The sequence below is a fragment of the Myodes glareolus genome, chromosome 9, assembly GCF_982192425.1.
Source record: "Myodes glareolus chromosome 9, mMyoGla1.1, whole genome shotgun sequence".
In the NCBI taxonomy this organism is placed as follows: Eukaryota; Metazoa; Chordata; class Mammalia; order Rodentia; family Cricetidae; genus Myodes; species Myodes glareolus.
The window spans coordinates 38,226,319-38,246,597 of NC_142034.1; the positions used below are offsets into that span (position 1 = coordinate 38,226,319).

Below are 20,279 nucleotides of genomic sequence, written 5' to 3' on the forward strand. Positions count from 1 at the left end.
CTCAGATCGAAAGATGTTGGTCGGGATTTTTATCAGGTTGAAAGAAAACAGTATTATGTATGGGGATGTATGTGTATATGCACATATGTATGAGAGACCTGACACTGGGTGTCTTCCTCAGCTGCTCTCTATCATTATATTGACCTAGGCTTTCTCACTTGAACCCAAAGCTAGTCTTTGCAGTTTGCTGGGGTGGGAGGTGGGGTTGCTTCCTTTTTAACACAGAATTATAGGCAGTAATCAGCTATACCTGCTCAGCATTTGCATGGGTGGTGAGTAACCAAACTGGTGGTTATGCTTCTTTGGCAAGCCGTTTCCACTGATGAGGATTTTATTTTAATGAAACTTGCTTTTATTATCTTAATTTATGAAGTTAATTTCATTAAACTGTTTAATTAGAGGTATGTGTCACTGTAATTATGTAACTTGGTAGTGGTTGAAATCCCTACCTGCCCAAATATTCAGAGACATTAAAATCTTAATTCTGGCAACATTCATTCAAGAGACATGCTTAAGCAAAACAAGACCAAAAGTTAAAAATAAGAGGGACTGTAGTTGGTAGATCAAGTCTGGAAAAGCAGGCAGACCTTGCTGTTGGTGGGTGCTGCAGTATTTACTCTTGGCCCAGCATTGAGGTGTGCAGCCTGCACAGGAAGACTGCAAGGTGCCGTGTCCACACTGAACTGTAAGAGACTGATTAGACCAGGTGAAAGCAAAAAGAGTATTATTTATATAAACATTTGCCTGTTTGAGACAGTGGGGCCATCTTGGGAATTTCAGGCTTAAAGTGAAGGTGGAGGAATGGCAGGCAGTGAGACTTGGTGTTTAGGTGAGTGCTAGATCACAGCCACTCTCACAGTTTGGGCTTTGTTCTGTTGACTACCATGAAGCATTTAGAGATCCCATGCAGAGGAGTATTGTCATCACTCCAGTGTTTTAGAAAGACAATTCTAGGGTTTTGTGAACTAGGACTAGAAATTTTTGAGAGCAAGGGCTCGATGAAAGAGCTGATACGCTGAACCATGAATTCAGGTGAAGACTTAGTATTTCGTAGTGACTTCATGTGAAGATTGTGAGTAGGCTAGAATGGTCACCAGCATATTCTACAAGGAGAAAATCTGTTTTGTTTTGTTTTTGTTGTTGTTGAGAGAAAGAGTGGATTCTGTTTAGAATATGTTGAATTTCATACAACCTTGAAGGGTCTTTTTTTTTAAAAAAAAAAAAATCAAGACAAGATTTCTCCATGTAGCCCTGGCTGTCCTAGAACTCACTCTGTATGCCTGGCTGGTCTCGAACTCAGAGATCCTCCTGCCTCTTCCTCCTGAAGATGGCTCTAATCTTTTTAGAGACATTTTTAATTGAGAAGGGTGTATGTATTTACTACTTGGTATTTTAGTGTAACATGAGGGCCGGCTTGTTGGGGTTTCTGTCCCGCCCGGTACCCCACAGCCGGCAAGTCCCAGAGAATCAATCACACAGAGATCTCTATATGTTATAAAGCTGATTGGCCCATTTGGTCAGGCTACTTATTAGCTCTTATAACTTATGTTACCCCATTATTCTTATCTATGTTAGCCACATGGCTTGGTACCTTTTTCAGTTGTCAGCTTACATGTTGCGCTTCGGTGGTCTGTGCAGGAGTGGCGGAGGGAGCTTCCTGTTTTCCCAGAATTCTCCCAGTCTCTTTGCTCCACCCCTACTTCCTGTCTGGCTTACCCGCCTATACTGCCTGCCTGGCCAATGAGCGTTTTATTAAAATATGATTGACAGAATACAGACAATTCTCCCACACCATTTTAGAAGCAATTTAATTGCATTTCCTCATTGTATAATATGACAAGTCTATAATGAGAAAAACAGAACCCCAAGAAATATTGCATATATGAAATTGATAGAAGAAGAGGAATTCATAAAGAATGCTGAGGAGGCGAGACAAAGGCAGCCTATTGATCATGGGAGTGTTTACCATGACCAGAAGTGCCTGGAATGTCAGCGTCACCGAGATCATTTTCCTTCTCATCACTTTGTCAACACAAATATCGAGATATCTCTCTCTCACTCTCTTTCTCTGTGGTTTGTTTCAACACAGGGTTTCTCTGTATAGCCCCGGCTGCCCTGGAACCCACTATGTGGACCAGGCTGGCCTCGAACTCACAGAGATCTACCTGCCTCTGCCTCCCAAGTGCTGGGGTTAAAGGGTGTGCTACCACTACCTGGGTACTCAAGAATCTTTGACTTCTGTGTAAGATTAGAAGCAACAGCCAAAGGGCTTTCCATACTAGAAATGTTGTTTCCCTCTTTGTCCCTCCCTCTCTCCCTACTTTCCTTTCTCTCTCTAGACGAGGTCTCACTATGTAGCCTTGGCTGACCTGGACCTCTCAGTGGACCAGACTGGCCTCAGACACAGAGATCTACCTGCCTCTACTTCCTGAGCACAATTATTGTATGGTTTGTTTCATAAAAGCCTTTAGTATACCAGTTAATATGTTGTCCAAAGTCATGTATAATTCTAGTTGCTAGCTAAATAAATGTAGAGGGAACCAGAGAAGTAGAAAATCACTGGTGGAACAAGCATCACAGCATATATTTTATTTCAAGGTTTTAAAAAATTGTGTGTGTGTGTATTCATGTGTGGAAGTAGCAGTTGACATCAGCTGTTTTCCCTATTGTTCTCCACAAACTAGAGTTTGCCATTTTGGCTAGGCTATCTGGTCATCAAGCTTCCAGGAACATCTTGTTACATCACTACTCCAGCACTGTGGTTACAGGTACATCACTATGCCTGGCATTTCAGTGAATTCTGGGGATCCTAACTCAGATCCTCTGTTTTGCACATCAAGCACTTTACTCCTTGAGCCACTACCCCAGCTCCATATAGCAATACATTTTGTAGATAAGGCCCACAAGTAGATACTAAACCAATGTGCAAAAAACATCTGAAGAGAGCCAGGATAGTCTCAGTGAGTATGAGGCCTACTGGTCTGCATAGGTGAGTTCCAGGCCAGTTAGAACTACATAATCAGACCTTGTCTAAAAAGGAAAGAAAAAGTTTGAGGGGAAACAAATATCCGCGTGGTCTCAAATTATTGTTAGTATACACAAGGCCCTGTAATCAGTCCCAGTATCACTGAAAACACAGAAAAAAAAATTCCTTTTTGAGTCAGGTGTGGTGATTCACACTTATAATCTCAGCACCCTGGAAACCAGGACAAGAGGATTGTTTCAGTTTTATGACCAGCCTGAATTGCAATGTGAGCTCTGTCACAAACAAAAACTTTTAATTTTTACATTGTGTAAAATGTTTATAACGAAAAGAAACTATATAGGTGTCTTTTGGTATAACAACATTAAATGAATTCTGTAGACACAAGAGCACTCTAAAGGTGTGAAGACAATGCAGAATATTAAGTGCAGTCATTTGTTGCTTACCAAGAGGGGGACCTGTTAGGTGACCTACTAACACATTTACAGAAAGCTAGTTATTGTAGCCTATGACACAAAGACTGTGTAGCCATCACTAACCAAATATTATATGTAGGGAATAACTGCATTACAGTTTCATTCTTAAACTGTGTTTGTGCATGTGGGTGTATATTTTTTCTGTTACTCTTGAGTTGAAAAAAATTTCATACTGTTATTTTTTAAAATTCATTTGTTGAAAAAAGAATGAAGTTTGGGAAGTTTAGATATGTGTGATTGAATAGGGACTTATTTGATAACTGTAAAATGTTTCTAAAACTGAAATAATTATGCATGATGATATTTATTGGAGTTTTGCTTTTAAATGTTTTGCTCAAATAGAAGTTTTATGTATTTGTCTATGTTTTTGGTTGTGGGACAGTCATCCAAGCTTTTTCTAATAGAAAGATTAAAAAGGGTACATTGTAGAATTCTCTGGTATAATCTGATTTGTATTAAGTGGTATATTTAGTTAATTTTATCTGGAAATTTCAAAGGACTGTATACAGAAATGCCTTTTATATATTGCCAGGAAGTACAGGTGCAGTAGGTTAAATTTCATGACATCTCAAACTAAAAATTGACCTCAGAGTTGTTCAGAACTTTATGTGCTCCTTCAGCTAAAGGTGGGATTGTGAAAGAGCCAGCACAGTTCCTGTGGAGATGATAGAGTTGTAGGAGTCTTTCCTGGCTTGGGGAACCAGTACCAGTGAGTGGCAGTGTTGGCACTGCCTGTTCTCTTGCCAGTCCTCTTGCTAGTAGGTGACTTTAATGGCACCGAAAACTAAGATGCACACAGAGGAGGAAACTAATGTAGTTGGGTCCTCATTGATTTTATCTGGAATAATATGTAAAGATTTATGCATGCTCAAAGATACAAATGTATTGTTTCCCCTCCTATTTAGCTGTGATTTAAATGTGTCTAGGTTTAACTGTGATTTTTCACTATTCTATTAGCAGACTGCTTCCTATTGCATTAAGGGGAAAAGAGAATACAGTTGCAAATGCCTGTGATCTTTCCCCTCTCCACTCTGGAACCCAAGTCCATGGGATCACTCATGGGATTCAATTGGTAGAATATGTTTTCTTTGCTGAGTTAATGATTGCTAATGTTGCTGTCTGTTTGTTTTCTTGCTTTATTTAGGTTTCATGTCCTTAGCAAGCTCCTGAGTTTCATGGCACCTATTGACCACACTTCAATGAATGATGATGCCAGGTGAGCAGTAGATTACTTTTATATCTCAAGTGGCTTCATGAGAGCCTGGTATTGACCAGTTCTACAGCCTATTGCCCTCTGTTTCTTATCAGTCATTGGCATTGAAACAGGGTCCTTGTCATATGTTTACTGCCATGATTACTGTAAAGCCAAATCAAAATTTCCATAAATCTCAACACTGCCACATAGTGGTTTTGTTTTGTTTCAGCATTAGTCTACCGGCCTGGGTCATCAGAGCTTCTGTCCATGGCAAAGTCAATGCTCTGTGTGTGTGCCGTGTGCGTATGCTCTCTATGCAACACTCTGGAGGGGAGGTGTAGCTTCTGTTGTGTTTGTTCAAGCTGCTGTTGGGGATTACAGACTTTATTCTTTTTATAAAAGAAGTATGTGTTTATGAAGCTGAAATGATAGGATATATCCAGGGGAGGTGTGGCTATTCATTATTATTCAGAGATAGTACTTTATTGTTATTTGTTTTAAGGCAGAGTCTCATTACGTAACCCAGACTGACCTAGAACTCAGAGTTCTGCCTGCCTCTGTTTCCCAAGTGCTGGGATTAAAGACATGTGTTGTATTGACTTACCTACTTACTTTATTTATTTATTTGTTTATTTATTATTTTAGTTAATTTATTTTTATTTCTTAAAATTCTTAGCTCAGGCTAGACTAGAACTCTGTATAGTCTAGACTGGCTTGACACTCATCCTTCTGTCTTATTCTCCCAAGAGAAGGGATTACAAGTGTTTGCCATCTCACACAGCTAATTTTTAAAAATTAATTAATTAAAAAGAATAATTTCTTCTGCTAGCATTTAGAAGGATGGGACGAGTGCATTTCTGTGAATTCAAGGCTAGCCTGGTCTACATGCAAGTTCTAGACCAGCCAGGGCTGCATAGTGAGTTCCTGTTGAAGAAGGGGGAGGAAGAAGAGGAAGAGTAGAATTTGTATTCTACTGTAGTGAAGAGAATCCCCTTCCTTGTATTTATTTACCATTGAGTGATTCATTTATAGCAACATGGACTCCTGCTTTCCTGTCTTACTCAATGAATTATTTTGATATTAAAATTGTATAGATTGGTGGAATCCTGTTCAAGCTGGCTTGTATCCTTTTGTTATGACACCTGACATTCTTTGTTTCCTTGTTTGGCACATGATACTTAAAGTTTATCTGTTTTGCTTGGTGGTTTGTTCTTAGACAGGGTCTCACTACATAGCCCTGGCTGGCCTGGAACTCTCTATAGACCAGGCTGGCCTCCACCATACAGGACTTTTCAAAGCTATCTAATACCTCTCTTGTGCTTGTTCTGGAATTACTCTTTTTGTTTGTTTGTTTTTTGTTTTTCTTGTTTTGTTGCTGTAGTTGTTGTTTTTAAATTCCGAGACAGGATTTCTCTGTGTATCCCTGGCTGTCCTAGAACTCACTGTGTAGAACAGGCTGGCCTCAAACTCACAGAGTTCTGCCTGCCTCTGCCTCTGCCTCCCGAGTGCTGGAACTAAAGGCGTGCACCAGCACTGCCTGGCCTGTCAGTATTTTTATGTCATTAAAATAATTTTTAAGATTCAAATGATTTGATCTATATAGTGAGTTCCAGGACAGCCAGGATTTTCACGAAGAAATCCTGTCTTGAAAGACCAAAAAGGAATAATCAATCAATCAATAAGATTACTATAATATTTTTAAACTATTTATTCTTACTTTATGTGCATTGGTGTTTGCTTTTTTGTTGTTTGTTTTTGTATGTCTATGTGAGGGTGTCAGATCTTGGAGTTACTGACAGTTGTTAGCTGCCATGTAGGTGCTGGGAATTGAACCTGGATTTTCTGAAAGAATCTTAACCGTTGAGCCATCTCTCTGGCCCCCGACTATAATATTTTTATATCGCTCAGCCACTCACTGACTAGTAGACATTATTTTATCACAAATAATGCTGTGGTGATATTTTAGTGTAAACATTTGCCAAGTGGTTGTAGGTTGACGTGATTTTGCCAGGTGTCTCTCAAGTCACAGGTAGCCTTTCAACTTGCTACCAAACCTTATCAGATCACTTTGCCTCTTGCCTGTGAAAATAGTAGATCTATGGGCATAGGTAAGCACAGTTGGCTGTTTTCATTTGGCTTGTTTGACTACAAGGTAGCTTGTGGATAATCCTACATACCCTTGTATCTGTTTTGTGACCACATTTTTCTCAAGTGCTTTAGAAGTGGATGCCTAGGTATGGTTGTCTTTTTAGTGGCTTTTGGATCTAATCATTTGAAAGTTCCAAAGTAAAAGCTGAGCGCTGTTATTCACATCTGTAATCCCTGCACTTGAGAGGTGGTGGTGAAAGGATCAAGAGTTCAGGGGGTGGGGGATCCAGTGAAGAGATGACTTAGTGGTTAGAAGCATGTACTGCTCTTCCAGAAGACCTGAGTTCAGTTCCTAGCAACCACGTCAGATGGCTAGCAATTGACTTCAATTCCTGCTTGAAGGGGATTCAACTCTTTCAGCTTCTTCAAGCTCCTGCACTCACATGCCAATGCCTACACACAACACACACATACACAAATTTTTTAAAAACGAAAGTAAATCTTAAAAAAAAAAGATCGTGGAGACTAGAGAGATGACTCAGTGCTTTCAAGGACCCAGTTAGATTCCCAGCACCCACATGGTGGCTTACAGCTATTTGTTACTCTGTTTCCAGGAGAGTTGACACCCTCTTGTTGCCTCTATGGGCACAGGAACATATGGTACACATACATACATGCAGGCAAAACACTTGTACACATAAAATTAAAATAAAATAGCTTTAAAAATTCATGATGAGAGGTCTGGAGAGATGACTCAGTAGTTAAGAGTGCTTATTCTTCTTTCAGAGAACCTCAGTTTGGTTCCTGCCATCCAACTCACCAACTGCCTGTAATTTTAGCTTCAACAGAGTTCATGTCTTCTTCTGGTTTCCATGGGCATCTGTGTGCATAAATGTGCACACCCGCACAAATAAAAATAAAGTAGAGGGCTGGAGAGATGTCTCAGCAGTTAAGAGAACACACTACTCTTGCAGAGAACCCAAGTTCACTTCCCATCACCTACATCAGCTATCTCACAATCACCTGTAATGCTAACTTTAGCTCCAGTAGTTCTGATGCCTCTGAGACCTTAAACTCAGATCCTCCTGCCTTTACCTCCTGTGTGTTGGGATTACGCATGTGCACTACCATGCATTTTTTGTTCAGTGCCGGATATTGAAAGGCAAGTACCTTTTTTCATGCATGCTAGGCAAGTACCATACCAACTGACCTGAATCTCTAACCCTGGATTTTTCTTATATTACTTGGTGTTCACATATACACATATATGCACACACATAAGAAAATATTTAAAGAAAGAAAAATTATATATGGGCTTGGAGATATAGTTTAGCTGTAGGACACTTGCCTAGTGTGCTTAAGGTTGTGGATATGATCCCAGATCAACTAAAATGGGATGGAAGGGAGCGGTGAGAGAGGGAGGACAATTATTGTTGACTGAGGCTGCTTGTTCATTTCCTGGCTGCCCAGATCCAAAATAATCAAACAGAAACTATATTAATTTCAACACTGTTTGTTCAATAGCTTATGCATATTTTTAGCTAACTCTTACATCTTAAATTAACTCATAATTCTTGTCTGTGTTAGCCACATGGCTTGGTACCTTTTATCAGTGAGGCATTCTCATCTTGCTTTCTCAGCATCTGGGTGACAACTGCAGACTGAGCCTTTTCTCTTCCCAGAATTCTCCTATTCTGGTCTCCCCGCCTATACTTCTTGCTTGGCTACTGGCCAATCAGCATTTTATTAAACCAATACAAGTGACAAATCCTTACAGGGTACAAGACCTTTGTCCCACAGTAAGTTATGTATGTGTAGAAAATGCCTTTCCATGGCATTATTCTAAATATTACAGTAAACGATGATTACATGGCTCATATAATACATACTGAATTCAATAGTAAATAGAGATGCTTGAATCTAGTAGTTGGCAGAAGTTTATGCAAGTGCTATACTGTTTTATACAAAAGTAAAGCCTCTGCAGATGTTGGTATTGGTATGTTCCCCATGAATGCAGAGGGAGACAGTTGTCATTGCAGTGATGGGTTGTAGTGTCTTAGGGGAAGCCAGTCTGCCTTATGTATTAAGGGACCACTGTACTGTGGCATTCATCCAGTATTATTCTTCTTTGTGTCTCATTTTTATGCCATGATGGAAAATGTTTACGGTTGTTTGAATGTCACTGTCTCCTCAGACTACCTTCCACAAGTGAACAGTTTGGGGTTTGCTAACTTACAGATAAATCATTCTTGCCATGAATGTGCAAAAACAGAGATTTAAACAATGGGTATATTTGTTTGTTTTTCTTCTGATTTTGAGTTAAAGAAGGACTTTATAAGCATAATGCAGGAACTAGATATCACATAGGTCTCATTGTGAAAGACATCAGAAACAAGGTTCACAGGGAAATGACAAACTAGAACAAGTCAGGCAGTGCTCTCCTGTAAGTAGAGTATCTGCAGCTTCCTCATATCGCAGCAATTGTAGGGAGCATGTGTCAGCATGAAGGCTGGAAAATCATACAGTAAAAATGTAAAGAAATGCAAATTAAGATAATGAGATATTGTTTTTTTCTCTTTTGCTGAAAAACATTAAAAGGACTAGTAATCTGCAGTGATGGTGTGGGGAGTGAACTTTCATGTACTGTCGCCGTGTGCGTGCGTGCGTGCGTGCGTGTGTGTGTGTGTGTGTGTGTGTGTGTAGATTTTGTTCTAGGATCTCTTTTGCAATATTATTTATAATGTTGAAAAATAAAATCCAAATAACCAGTTTTGTAGGGAACTGATTGAATAAAACTTTTGATGAAATTTTAAGCAATTATTGAGAAAGAAGTAGTTTTGTATAACACAGTGGAAGAGGTAGCCTGCAAAACACTTATATTATAATTCTATTTCTGAGTTAACAAGATAAACAAGTTGAGTCTCCATTGTTCAAAATGATCAGAACAGAAGATTCAGGAGTTTCCCGGGTTTGGGAATATTTGCACAGACTTCACCAGTTGCCTCCAGAATAAGAAAATCTGAAATAAAACAGGTACCACACTTTTTTGCTATTTGAGCAGCATGTCGGTACTCGAAATTTCAGATTTTAGGGGCTAGCATGCATCTTAATGGAACAGCCCTTTCCCAGCTTCCCTGAAGGTTCAGTTCACAGCACTTCAAAAACAGAACAAAGTACAAGTTTAAGATTTTCATACTGATAGTACCCAACATTTATAAAGCAGCACCCACCTGGTGGTTCACAACTATTTGAAACTCCATTTTCATAGTATCCAGTGCCCCTTCTGAACTCTACACTCCAGGCATGTAATATGAACTTTCACTAGTATACATTCATACAGGCAAAACACACATAAAACAAAATGAATAAATTAAAATGTAAAAGTTAAAAAGCACGAAGCAGGCAGGCATATGGTATCCTCCTGTGTCTATATTAGAGTGTGTATCCTCTTAATTACCAGTGGGGAAGGGACTAGATGACAAGGAGTCAAGAGACAAGCAGTGCTGTAGTTCTGTCTCCAGGCTACCCTAACCTACTCTATGAGAGAACTCGTGCTGTCTCTTATTAAGAAGTGAGAAGCCTTTGATGTTTATTGCTGGGGGCTGGGTGGGGGGTAAGTAAATGATTCTTTTACTCTATTGTATGTCTGTAGTATTTGAACTTTCTACAGTAAGTTTGTATTGCTTTGTATCAACAACAGAAAGCTATTTTCAGTTTCTAGAATTACATATATGAACCATAGAGGCAGTGGGAAGGTTCTGATATTCCTCTGTTGGAGTATGTAAAGTGAAAGATGGCCTCTCCCCCGGTGGTTCATACCCTAAGCTGACTGTGGCACCTAGCTACTTCTTTTCACACTCCCCTCCCCAACTGTGGTATCCTGTAGGTAGGCAGCACAGCACTCTCTGCGCTCTTGATGTTTTCTTCCCAGAAGCAGCTCCCCCACGGTTCTGAGTTGATCCAGGTCTGGGGGTTGCCTTCATCTCTCTGCAGGTGTTCCTTGGCTCCAGGTTATTGTTTGCAAATAAGCCTAAATTGGATTCATACCCAGAGGGTTTAGGGGCTCTTGAGTGCTCATCCTTGACTCTCCCATATACCTGTCCAGTTTGAGCTCAGGAAATTCAGATTGGATGGATTGGACTGAAATGGGAATGCACTCATTAAGAGAAAGAGAGGACCTCTGTAACACAGGAAGTTAAATATCCTCATGGTCTGTGGAAGGGCAGTGTGGCATCCTCACCTTGTCCCCTGTGGAGTGTTCTCTAGTTAGTTAATTCTTGCTGATAAAAATTCTTTTCTCATACTAGGAATTTTTGTCTTGAGTGATCTGTTTTTTATTTTTGTTTTTGTTTTGTTTTGTTTTTAAAAAAACCTTTTTAAATGCAAAGTGGCCCAGCTGAGCTCTTGTGTCATCTCTTCTCTCAGGCACTTTTGTTAGTGAAAATTTTGTGTGACCCTGATGTGTCCTATGTCCAGTAGGGGTGCACTCCAACTCTGGCACACATTTCCAGAATTGAAAGAATTTTTATGTGTTGGCACAAGGGTTACCATGAGGCTGAAAACAAGCCCAGCTTCACCACACTCTGCCCTGAGCAACCTTGGTTTGCCTAAGGCAGAGCGGACTCTGGAGAATAGGCATGAACACTTTGCACAGGTTCTCACTTCCCCTCTGAATTATGGACAGAGGTCTTTTTAAGCTGGTTAAGGATTTTGAGAAGCCGAGCTTCCCCCCCCCCCCCCCCCCCCCCCCGCCGTGTGAGTACTGACCCCAGGGAATTTACTGTGGCCAGTAAACTTCCATGACCTTTCTCTGCTCTGCTGATGGCAAAGCACTGGGAGATGGGGAGATTAACTGCCTTTTGCTGTATATGCTAGGCACTTGGGGACTGACTTTGAAGATGTGAGGTTTTGTCATGGGTGGTACAGGTAGATGTCAAACTCATGCTCTTGCTAAGACCCTAAGACTTGCTGAGAAGGTGTCTGTGGTTAAACTGCACTGACACTGGTTTCTGCTCTTGGCATGAGCAGGGCATCTAAGCAGTGACAACCAGCTGGGTACAGACCAGAGAAAAGTGGTGTGGCTGCGTTTGCTGCCACTTCTGAGAGGGTTCTCCCACCAGATGGATTTTGGCACTGAAATGCAGATTATGACATTTTTCTGGGTAGCTTATTTCTTGTAACTCTTATTACAAACATAATGGCAACAGTAGCATTTAGAATTGTTTGGTTCCTTTGCAATAAAACAAACAAACAAACAAAAACACCAAATTCTCTTAGTAATAACAGCAGTCTTATTCTCTCTCCCTTAATAAAACATCACAAGAAGGACCCTTTAATGGTAAGTATTGTGTACTGAACACATTATTGTTTTACATCCAAGTTTAAGAAATGTACAAATGTAAGCCCATCTTGTAAAGTGTGATGTCAACATCACAACCATGTTGCTCTCGAGGTGCCTTGGTATCGTAGAATTCCTACAGGCATTTTGTTTTTGGCTTGCCATTTTTGTGTATGGGTCTGCAATCTACATGCCGGCAGGTTCACCACTCTCCTGTCCTGTCCCCAGCCCATAACCCCTGCTTTCTTAAAGCTCCCCTGCCTACTGTGCTGTTTTTTTTTTTTTTATTGCATAGAAGCAGGCACTGGTCTTGATGAGCTCTTGTGCTGTAGCTTGCATGACACTGAGAGCTCATCTGCTCGTGATCCCAGGAAACATCTGTTGGGTAAGAACTTTAGGCAAGAATGGTTAAAATACAGATGTTTTCTCTGAGACTGCTTATCTCCTAAGAAGACACAGGTTATTCTGACAGGTGAAGCAAGTCTGGGCAGATATGCAACATTGATCTAATCAACAGAACAAGAGCCCCACTCTAACTGGTGTTACCTTTTACCAGTGTCATTAAAGGCGCCCATTACTCTTTTATTAGCTGCTCCCTCTCTTCCTTATCAGATTGCAGAGCAAACATAACTCACGGCAGTGATTTGATCTCTGTTAAAGAGGATTACGGCTTTGCATTAACTGGATTGACATAGTTTATAATTCACTTGTTGATACTCAGGCGGGTGTTGCCACGTGCCTGACCTCCCCAGCAGTGCTGAAGGGAAAGGACCCCCATATATCATCATTAAAGATGGCACTCAATACAGAGAGGAGATCCAGCCTTTCCTCCAGTAACAGCAGAAAGGACAAAAGGAACACTCTCAAATTCAAGCCTGAGACTTAGTCCAGACTCTCAAAACTGGCTTGAAAAGAAAATAGTACTGTTGTGTTTTTGCTTCTCCCATTTGCTGCTGTTCGGCCTCTCACTCTAGAGAATTTAAGCTGTCAGACTGAAGTTTGGTTCCAAGCAGGATAAAGAGTGATAAAAGCGCATCTTCTTAATCGCACTGTGGACACAAGCAGATAAGCCCTTCAACGTGGGGCTTCGTGCTGCACTGTTCATTTCTGTAGCCACATTTTCAGCTTTTCCTCGTGATTTGAAATTCTTTTCCCTTCTAAGGGTATTGCATATTCTTTAAAGTGGTTCTAGATGTTTTTCTTAAGGATTTGTTTTAAATTTATTATGAGATTCTAAATGTAGCATCTTACAGATACTGCTTTAACCATAGCTAAAGTGGCTTCCTAGTATGTAGCTGAGCTTTCCACCTTTCTCTTGATTGGTCATTCACACATATTAATGTTTCCTACAGTGATCCCAGCTGACATCAGATTGCTAACATGTGTAGACCATTTTTGTTTCTTCATAATGCTTTTAGTTGCTCTGTTTTTTCTACCCTGAGTTGACTACCCAGTTCTGATCAGCAGTGAATGACTGTGAAAGACAGCAAGGGGTGTGTTACTCCCTGAGATCACTGTGTCAGACCTCGAATCCCAGACCTGCCCTCCTTCAGCATTCCATTCAGCCCTTATCAGAAGGCAGCGGAATGGCTGGCACTGTCTACGTTGTGTGATTAAAACATTAAGGCATGGAGTAATTAAATAACTTGCTTAAGTTAAAAGCAAGTTGTGAACTAGAGTGTCCCAGAGTACAGCCTGCTAACCTCTGCTGCTGCTGCCACTGCCGCCGCCACCACCACCGCTGCTGCTATGAGTTTGTCTCTCAACCAATGACAAAATTTTAACTTGCCTAGAGTAAATTTTTTTCTTTTGTAAAGGGACATTATTTATATTATTTATATAAGGAAAGCTTTGCTTGCTTGCTGTTTACATTTTGGTACGAATCACTGAATTCCCCAAGCCTGCCCTGTGGTTATTCTGTCTGGCGCAGAAGGCCTAGACTTTGTGATAAACTTTGCCCTACATCCAGTCCTGAGTATTGTGTCCGTTTGCGCCCATAGACCTACTTCCACTATTCCAGATTTGTCACCTCATCCTTGGAGTACCTTTTCCTCTATAATGAAAATAATACGTGTATTTGGAAGAAAATTTGGAAAATACAGAAAACACAACGTTCTTCTAGCACCCTGCACTTTTTAAACATGTGTTTATTTGTTTTGTGTGTATTCGTGTACATGCCCTGGCACATATGGAGGTCAGAGAGCAACTTGAGGGAATTAGTTCTTTCATTCCAGCATGTGGATTCCAGGAACAAACTCAGGTCACCAGGTCTGGAGCCTGGTGTCTTTACCATCTTAGCAGCTCTGCTTTTATCTTTTAATAAGAATTCTGTGTGTGTATTTTATTCAGACAAGTACATACATGTCTCTCTATTTTTTTTTTTCAGTTGCTTTGTATTGTAAGCATTTTGGTGCACTTGGTTTTTTTGTTTTTTGTTTTTTAAAAAAACCACAGTAATAAAATTTATTACAAGACTTTTTTGTTGTGGGGCATTACAGCTATTTTTACATATCTATAAATGTCCATACTGTGTTTGTGCTTGGCAGTCCTCCCTCTATACCAGGAGCTGTCCCCAGCTGTCTCTCTGACTTGTGTTCATGCACTCGAGTTTTGTTTAATACAGAATGTTGTGCTGTTCTCTCTCCAGTTCTTGACTCTCTGGCTTTTTTGAGTTCAGGTGTCCATCACGTGATCATGTGACTATCACAGTGATTGCATCAGTTCCGCACGTGCTCCGCCTTCACCTTCCCTGATTTCCTGGAAGGAATATGCTCTTCTTTACCTGTAGAATAAACTTTAGTCTGCCTTGTCTCCATTCCTGTGTCCTTGTCACGTGTTAAAATAACATGCTTTTATACCATCCGATTGTGAGTCTTTTTCTGTCTCCTGGCCAGCTCCCAAATAACCACACCAAGACTTATTATTATTATGAAAGCTAGGCTGATAACTTAGGCTTGTTTCTAACTAACTCTTATAACTTAAATTAACCCATGTCTATTAATCTGTGTACTGCCACGTTCCTCATGAATGTTACCTCTCCTCTACCATGTTTTGCTTGTTCTCCGTCTGGCTGGCAACTCTGCCTTCTTCTCAGCATTCTCTCTGTCCTGAAAACCCTACCTAGATAATTGGCTGTTGAGCTTTTTATTAAGCCAATCTGAGTGATAAATCTTCAGTGTACAAAAAGATTATTCCCCACAATCATCCAATCTGGACTGTATCCCAGAACACACACTCACACTATGCACTCACTGCCCTTCCCTGTGGAAGTGTCTAGTCATCTGAGATTCAGGCACTTGCCTTTCCTCATTCCTTCTGAGGGGGTGACTCTTTCTGTCTGAACCCTTCCCTGTCTTGTTGGCTCCTCTCTTACGGTATTTATTGAAGTTCACAAAAGCACTTACTAGAGGGTTTTTCTTGCTTAAAAACATTAACTCACAAGAGAGTGGCTGTTGTCAAGATATTAGCCCAGAATAGTATGTTTTAACCCTAACTGTATTCTGCCTATTTAAAAACATTTTTGTAGCACAGGTATTGTTTTCAAGACAATTTACTTAAGGCCTTCTGAGTCACTGTCAGCACTCAAAGCCAGAGGAGTGACTGGAGGTGAGTCTGTCTGCTATAGTGCTCATGTGCGGTGTGACCCAAATACCTTCCCTGTGTGTCTTAGTGTCTTTCTTTATAAAGTGAAAACAGCCCTTCCTGGTCACCTTTTTTTTTTTTCTTCAAAGAATGAAATGCTCTTTTTTTTCATGTTTGTTTCTAGGGAAGACTATTTTAAATGCATTCTTTATGAATAATATTTAAATGAATGAAGTTTGTGTTTTCACATATCTGTATGTACCCTTGTCGTTTTGCCTAGGCACAGCGACATTTCCATTTCTGTACCAATTCAGAAGTAGTATGGCCTATGAGGGCTGCTCTTACAATTCTGTGCACAGGGGCCAGTAAGATCATTTTGAGAATAGCACTATAAGATGGACTCCACTGTAGACGCCTCTCCAAACTGTCTGACTCCTTCATCTGTCCTCCTGCATCACTCTACGTGTATTTCAGATTCATCACCACTATGTCACCTTGTAATTATGTCTTCATTCTTGAACACTGCACTGCTGGCCACCACCTGGTTACTTTATTCATAACTTACAGCCATGTTGGGAAAACCTCCTGAGATGAGCAGTCAAATATTACAGATATCTGACACCCAGCCCTTGTTTAGAGTGTGTTTGAGGTCATTTTTACTTGGATGATCCTAGGAGAAAAATCCTCCCAAAACACACATTTTCCATCAGTTCTTGAATTTTGTATTCTACTTTTGGTTTTTCTCTTGACCATCATGATGATTTTTATACCAGGTTGGATTTCTGGTGATCTCCTACAAATTACTGGTTATTGTAAAAACATGGTGAGCTCCAATAGGACTCTGGGTGACTAATGGAAGCTATAGGCTGCTTTTAGAATTGTCCCATTTAAGAAGAAAATAGTAGTAGAACAGATTCTGTTTGTACATCAGGAAGGGATCATAAATCTGCTTACTTCTTTTATTATTTGATGTTGTTATGAAAAGAAAGCCTAAAAAGGGGGCATCTGTGTCCAGGGTGGGGTCATTACACTCCTGAGATGAGGCCTTGGAGGAGCAGCCACACCTTGTATTCTATCCACGGCTCCCTCTGGGAAACAGTGCACTTTATAAACACTAATTCATTTACTCTCTGGGCACTTCTACTTAAAAGGTAAATAAGGCTGAAGGCCTTTTCTTCTCCAGAACAGATGAGGAACACCAGCCAAAGAGGAAAATGACTTGAACACAGGCTGGCTAGGTGGGGTCAAAACGGGGCTGTGGTGTTGTCCTGGGCAAATCTCCTGTCTGCTTCTTGGGGCAGTGGGGACTGGGCTTTTGTGTGGAGTGTGAAATGCTGCAAAGACGAGCAATTGTTCTTCAATGCTTTGTGCTCCTTTATAAGAAAGAAGAAATCAATACACATTTTCTCATACACACACACGGCAGCCCTCCACCTCTCCCGCACCTCTCCTGCAGCTTGATCCTGCAGCGGGAGGCATGGCTATCTAAGCCAGCAGGATACACCAGCTTCCAGGAAAAGGCATGAAAACTCCTCATTCTGCACTTAGCAGTCAAGCTCTCTAAAGCCAACCATAACACTGGCTAAGGCCCTCACACTGATGACTGCGGGAGCTAGTTGGTCCAGCTGGAATGGGACTGTGCCGTGCTGTAGTGCCTGAGGGTTCTTTTGGTGTGTAGTGACCGGAGGTGTACCTAGCACAGACTCTGTTCAGAACTCTTTCCTAGTTTATGGAAAAGTTCTTTGAAGGAAATAAAAAGATGGAGGCAGTAATTTTTATCTTTTTAGTTATTGTACAGATAATCATAAAGCTGGGCATGGCAGCTCATAATCTCCATACTTTAGAGGCTGAGGCAGGAAGATCACTATAAATTCAAGGCCAGCTTGAACTTTACAGTGATGGCCCTATCTGAAGTTAGAGTCTATTATTATTATTATTATTATCATCATCATCATCATCATCATTTTAAAAGACAGCATTAATATCTGGAATTCAGTTACAGCTTATTGCCAATCAACAGTTTAGGATATGTAGGATATAAATAACAACTTTTGCCACTGTAAACAGAATGAGGGGTTCGAGTGACAGGGCAAGGGGGAGTCAGCTGATTCTATGGAGGTAAGCAGCTCTGGAGAGACTGAGTCCGTCACACAGAAGAGACATGAGATGGGGAGCAAGTAAGTTGTTCAGATGCAAGAGGAAGGATGAGAGTGGAGGGTAGAAGAGGAACTGAAAGACAGGCAGGGCAAGGAGCTCATGGAGCCTGACCAAGTGCGTCGTGGGCGTCATGATAGCAGGCCAGCATGCTGACCCTGCCAAAGGGAATGGCCCAGACTCTCTGCTGACATGAACACCCTGGCTGGTTTTTACAATTCTCACTCCTTAGAAGCTGAGGTTCCATGGAGTGATAACTGAATCCTATGCAGCCCCAGGCCCTTGTGTCCCTTGGGCCACAGCCCTGGTGTGAACACCAGTGTGCCTAGGCACCAACTTTACCTTCTCTGCTGCTAAGCAAGTGATTCGCATCTAAGCAGCAAACCATCCCCTGGCTTTTAACAGGAGCCATTGGTGGGACTGCTGTTTGAACAAGGAGCTTCATCTTTCTGAAGCCAGCAGTCTTGAAACTGTAAACAAAACAGTGGCCAACTCTATTGCCAGCATCGTGGTGGCCTGACATTGATATTAAACATCTCCAGTAAGGCAGAGTGCCCTGTGCCCAGCTTCAGAATAAAAATAAATAAAAATAAGAGAAAACCTGGTTTAAAAAAAAAAAGCAGTAAGGTGATTTGTCGTCTTTCCTTTGTGAGGCCATTTGTCTTCTCTCACATCAAATCTGTTATAAAACAGTCAAACTGTGAATGTAGAAATCATCCCAGGAATATAGAATATTAATGCACAGGGGCAGCAAAGAGCAGGGCACCTTTTGTCTAAAGACTTCTGCCCCCAGCAAATTCAATAAGGTAAATTATTTTTCTCTAAAAGAGTGTGAAAGACTTGAAGGTGCTGGGAAGAATGGTAGGAGTTTGCAGTATTTCCCCTCTTTGTTAATGTGTGCTGAATTTATAACCAACACTGAGGAGAAAACCTTCACCAGTTCCCACTGTTGCCCCTCTTCCTCCTTCAGTCTCCCCATCTTTTCAGGTCCTTTGTTTGGGGCCTGGACCTGCTTCTTTAAACATTTATAAATCTTGAATCTGTCTGATCTTTAGGAGACAGGCCAGAGCTACATGTCACCAACTGTAATTTAGAGCTGTAGAACTAAAAGCATCTGCAGGGGTTTGAAGGACCTAGTTCTGACCTGACCGAAAGAGTGCATTCGAATAGCCCTCCTCGGGTCTCCTTCAAGCTCTGGGAAGATGGTGATGAGAGCAGACAGCCTGGGTAATTTATGGGCTCCAAGCTGTATAGTCTCCTGGTCCGCTTTGAAATGAGTTGTGTACTGCCACCTTGTGGTGGACTGGTACATCTGCAATTTGCTATCTGGAAACCGCGGACAGATTGAGATTACTTTGCATCCAGACTCTGGTGATGAATGACACTGGAGAGATTCTCTGGGTCATTTACTACTTTGCTAGTTTCGTTCATATCGAATAATTCCCAGGAAGACTTTTTTTTTTTTAAAGAAAAAGACACAAAGAAGTAGGTCTTTGTGTGGGAAGTTGCTACTTTTTCTTCTACTACCTTTGTATGGTGTGTGTGTGTACATGCATGCTTGGGATGGGAGGATGAGTGGATGTGGCTTCATTCCTGGTTTGGGTTGGGTTTGGTGTGAAACATGAGATCAAAAAGGATATGTGTGAGCCACTTTTGGTGTTGGTAGAAGAATAAAGGAGTCTACATTGACCTCCTTAGCTATACACAGGAATCATAAGCTTTCTGCCCCATGATTTCATTGTGTTATTGGCAGCCAACTGTGAGGTGTCAAGGCAGTCAGTCGCTCGTCATACATGTGTGACGGAGACACTGCTCTGTGCTCTAGAGACAGCATTTTATGGAAGATGCCATAGTCTTACTAATCAAGAAGCTACAGCTTACTCAAGCCAAGGTGGGAACCACCTATGATAGCAGGTTGCAGCCCTGTACACCATTATGCTGTAGACTACTGCTATGCTCACTTTTCCTGCTTGGAGTAGTTGCTCCTTGGTCTTATTTATCTCCTTAAAAAGAAGAAGGAACAATGCACAGCCATAGCCCTCTGGCACACTCTTTGCAACAGTTAGGATGCAAGCATCTTACTGGAAGAGGGTCCTTTATTTAGGTGCTATTGGCACATGCCAAGTGCTAATTGGAAGGCACCTTCCAGTAGGTATTTAGAATGCCTGAGTCTACTGGTTGAAGAGAATAGAACTCTGAAGGCAGGAGATGTATGTGTTCAAAATGTAGGAGGCTAGCCAGGATCTAGCTCAGTGTTACAGTACTTGCCTGAGATGTAGAAGGCCCTGGATATGCTCCTAGCACATGCATTCACACACTCACACACAGACATGTGCTGATAGACTCCTCTGTTCCCACAGACCTGTCTGGACTCTACCAGCAATGCTACAGTTGATGCAGTGCTAGGATTGGCACAGAGGGTCTGAGGGCCTTACCTAGAAAGGCAAATTGAAGGCTTCCGGG

General features: G+C 41.2%; 1 protein-coding gene across 1 annotated transcript in view; it reads left to right on the top strand.

Moving 5' to 3' along the window:
- Nucleotides 1-20,279, top strand: part of Aatf (apoptosis antagonizing transcription factor) — a 97,733-nt gene that overhangs the window by 67,931 nt on the left and 9,523 nt on the right. Inside the window, exon 11 of the mRNA XM_048446713.3 lies at nucleotides 4,604-4,675. Within this exon, the coding sequence (XP_048302670.3) occupies nucleotides 4,604-4,675 (72 nt within the window). The remainder of the gene's footprint in view (nucleotides 1-4,603; nucleotides 4,676-20,279) is intronic.